Source organism: Triticum aestivum, chromosome 5D, assembly GCF_018294505.1.
Source record: "Triticum aestivum cultivar Chinese Spring chromosome 5D, IWGSC CS RefSeq v2.1, whole genome shotgun sequence".
NCBI classification, from domain to species: Eukaryota; Viridiplantae; Streptophyta; class Magnoliopsida; order Poales; family Poaceae; genus Triticum; species Triticum aestivum.
Window position 1 is genome coordinate 59986199 of NC_057808.1, and position 4111 is coordinate 59990309.

Consider the following 4111-nt stretch of genomic DNA (forward strand, 5'->3'; position numbering starts at 1 on the left):
ATTGCAAAGCCCTGCATGGCATCCAAGTTTTCCAAATCCAAAGTATACGCACCGTGCCCAATGGCCAATGTGGCAAATTGCCAAAGCACCAAACAGCAAAAAGATCAGCAACCATTGGCATTTGCAATCCACCAAACAGAAAAAGATCACAAAAAAGGGTTCACATTTCAAAACATCAAATCTAGTTCTCCACTCGATCTGATCAGAGAACAAAAGATCACGGGCGTCAATCTTAAGAACCAGTGGCATGAAATTTCACTTTCTACTATCTAATGACGACCATAATATCAGTACTGGAAAAGAACTCAATCCTCTTCGCTTAACATTGCAAGGTCAGGCCTTGGGTATGGACGGGACAGATGATCCGGCTCCTCGAGCGGGCGAGCTCCTGCTTCCTCAATTTGATCGCGCCAATCTTTGGCTTTCTTGAGAAGCCTCCGGATGCTCTTCCACGCTGCTTGATTCGACTTCCCCATACTCTTCGCGTCGTGCGCCTCCAGCCCTCCGTTATTGTAAACCTCCTCCCGAAGCAATGCGACGCTGGTGTAGACGTTGGCAACAGACTCATTGAGGTCGTCAATGAACTTGTCGCCCGTAACCAGCTCCGCCTGGACTTCGAACTCTGTAGGCTCCGGAAACTGCCGCAAGAACATCATGAACTTGATGAAATCGCGGAAGATCAATGGACAAATGTATCAAGAACTGTTCTTTCCCGTGCAAGAAACGGAAAGAACTGCCTGATGACTTTGATTTCGAAGTATAAGATGATTGGCGAGATCAATAATAAGAATAAGATCGAGTATAAGTATCAGCATGGTAGAACAGACCAAGAAAAAGAAGGAGCGCAAGAATCGTCTGCCGATGCAAGAAACCAAGACTCATCACGTGTCGACGGGCGAAGGTGCCTACCGGTGGGAGAGCGGGCCGAGGCCTGAGGCGGGGCGCGCGTGCTCCTGCCTGCGGCTCCATGGACGGGACGCGTCTGTCTCGAAACGTCGCTCGCTGGCCACTGGGTGGTGCTCTTGCTATGGGCGCTCTCGGGCGAAGGAAGAAGATGATCCTGACCGGTGGGGTAGGTGCTGCTGGCAGGCTTGGACCGATCCCTTATATGGTGTGGGTGGTGGGCTCGGGGGAATATCCCATTCAGCGCATAGCGAACGGGTTACTTCGACAATCGGGCCCGGCCCAACTAGGTAGCGTCGGCACAGAGCGCCCGTTTTTTTTAGAGCAAAAGAAGGCTTCCCCTCCGATTTCCATTAAAGAAACCAGGCTGAAGCCGAAGCCGAGCGCCCGTTTTGGTTCGACTACTGATTTTTATATTAATTCTACTAGTTAGTTGCACGTGCTTTGCACGTTAATACTTAATCATGCACAACAATAATGAATAACTCAGCATGGCACGGCTCACAGAACATTTTCCATTTTTCAATGAGCATTGCAAAAAATAGTGTCCATGAATGTTATAAATAAAGCATATCATAGGATGGACGATATCATAGACAAATTAATTACTATTTTTTAGGTCAGGCTGATAAATAATTAATTCAAAGATTTTGGTATTTATCAGTTGCATGAAAATTGAAAATGAGACCAGTCAATTTGACATAGCGTCTGATGCCGAGACAGGTGTGATGGTGAGGCCGAGCCAGGAGTGACCCGGAGCCGGGGACTACACGACAACACCATTGTTAGTGGAGGGGAGTCATAGGTTGATGGGTCTGGGTGCAACGGGGGTGCGGGGAGCTCGCCGGCATGGAATCTGGCAAGGTTTAGAGGGAGGCCGAGGGGGCAAAGGAGGTGGAATCAAGCAGGGCAGAGGGCAGGGTGGTCCGCTGTTGGGCCGACGCCGGGCAATGGTTCCAGAAAGAAGAAGAACAACACCAAAATGACGAGGAATCTGAAGTTGTGGCCACTGGACCTGAATCGGATTGTTGACAAAACTAACTGAAATAAATTCTTTGTAGGCACATGAATGTAGGTGGCCCCTTAATTCAACATTTAAGGGAGTTGTTAAATTTATTTTTTCTTGTCTTTTATCTAGAGATTTTTTTTTCACATGCACTTTACCCCATTTAGTGCATAGTGTCAACAAAAACCTGAAATAAACCATTCGTGATTATCCTTTCATAAAGATTTAAAAAATGTAAAGTTGATTCTCATGGCAGGGCCATACAACGGATGATGCGAACGTATAGGGTGCAGCATAACAAAGTATTAACAATATTTAGAGAAATTTTCCTAAATATTAAAACAATCACAACTCACTCATCTTGAATCTGAACACAAAAACGATGGGACGTTCTCAAATATGTGGTTAATATTTTATCTAAGACATGTGTGTTCCTTTATGAAATAATTGTATCATCAACATATATCTTTTCAATTATTGATTTTTATTATACAGAAGATAATCTATTCACATTATGTCCATATGATTTACATGGTTGGGAAGGTATGAAACATAAATGTTTTTTGGTGGAAATAATACATATTTAACTCTATGCAAATATTGCTTTAAATATAGATCGATAAGTACTGTAATAGAAGAAATAATAATATTTACTTTAGAGAAGTACATAATAATCCAAAAAATAAGAAACGAAAAATTAAATTGGCAGGTGGACCAGCAGGTCGCTTTTTTTTTCGGTGCAAGCACATCAGCACAGATTGGTCTTTATTTTGTATACTATTATCCAGCCAAATCGTGGAGACTTGAAGCATCTGACGCTGATTCTTCTCGAGGTTTGTACCGAGCTGGCCTTCTTTTAGGTTGTGAAAAGAACCGGTAGAGTACCTGTCAATTTTTTTTATAAAAGAATCCTATGGAGTTTACTGGAACGATGCAGGATGGACCCTGTACGTGACATGCTCAGTACCAGTCTGAAGGATGCCATGTGCGGACGCAGGAGCCAGGCTGCACCATGGCGAATCCCTGGAATAACAGCCGTAGGATTTTCTTATCCAACGGTATGTATTGCACCAGAATCCAAGCAAACAAACGTGAGCCATTTGATTTAAACTATCCAACGGTCCATATTGTGAGTTACTCGTACACTATATAGGAGTATAGAAAAAATACTGATTTTTAATTTTGCTTTCGAATTTTTTACCTTTTTTTATTACTCCCCCCGTTTCTAAATATATGACATTTTACCAAAACGTCAAATAGAACGACATATATTTAGGAGTAGAGGAAGTACTTTTTTGTTTTATTTTATAAAATTTGGTTTTACCTCTCTTTTTTTCTCTTCCCCGTTTAAATTCAATGATTTTATAGTTCGTGCATAGTTTATGAAATTTGCGAATAGTTTTTAAAATTCATGAACATTTATAACTTGAGAATATTTTATAAGCCGTGATCATTATTAAAAGTCATGAATGTCTCTTTCATTCATGAATCTTTTTAACAATATTGGGTATTTTTAAATTCATGATTTTAAAAAACTCACAAATATTCTTTAAGTCTAAAAAATATATAATTGATATTTTCCAAAGCTAGTAGCTAAGGTTCCCTTTGAAAGGCCTATGGGGGCAAACACTGTGTGGATGATATATAAAAATCCGCGGCTCACACGATGAGATTGAATTTTACATTAGCAGAGAGGAAAGCGAGAGCACCTGAAAACAATCTCCTAGCATTTTTTTTCCCTTGCGGCCCAATCAAAGGGAAAAAAATGTAGAGCAAGTCCCTTGAATGCATGGTTTGGAGGTCCAGCCCAAAAATTTATTTATATGTGGGTGGATAAAAAATTTAGTACAAGATCAGATAGATGCGGAAGAAAATAATTCTATAGGGTGAATGGACAAAAATAATCAGAGAAACGCAACTCCCTTTATTAATACTACTATTATACTATTAAAAAAAGGAATTTTTAGTTTAATCTCTCTTTCTGCCGAGGGCAGAGGACAAGGCTTGGGATGTGCGTTGTTGGTAACCCCCCCAGAGGACAGGGCCGTAGGATTTTCTTATCCAACGGTATGTATTGAACCAGAATCCAAGCAAACAAACGTGAGCCATTCGATTGAAACTATCCAACAGTCCATATTGTGGGTTACTCGTACACTATATAGGAGTATAGAAAAAAAATACTGATTTTCATTTTGCTTTCGA

General features: G+C 41.1%; 1 protein-coding gene across 1 annotated transcript; it reads right to left on the reverse strand.

The window, feature by feature from the left end:
• Nucleotides 1–231: 231 nt before the first annotated feature.
• On the reverse strand, nucleotides 232–1059 carry LOC123124335 (uncharacterized). Its single transcript, XM_044544968.1, has 2 exons — nucleotides 910–1059; nucleotides 232–638 (listed from the first exon to the last, which is right to left on the reverse strand). The coding sequence occupies exons 1-2, from the start codon at nucleotides 967–969 to the stop codon at nucleotides 306–308; spliced, it is 393 nt and encodes a 130-aa protein (XP_044400903.1). The 5' UTR covers nucleotides 970–1059; the 3' UTR covers nucleotides 232–305.
• Nucleotides 1060–4111: the final 3052 nt, after the last annotated feature.

Coding starts and splice junctions, on each gene's coding strand:
- LOC123124335 (XM_044544968.1), bottom strand. CDS start 969: ATGGAGCCGCAGGCAGGAGCACGCGCGCCCCGCCTCAGGCCTCGGCCC. Junction 639..909: donor CTCGGCCCGCTCTCCCACCG/GTAGGCACCTTC, acceptor TTCTTGCGGCAG/TTTCCGGAGCCTACAGAGTT.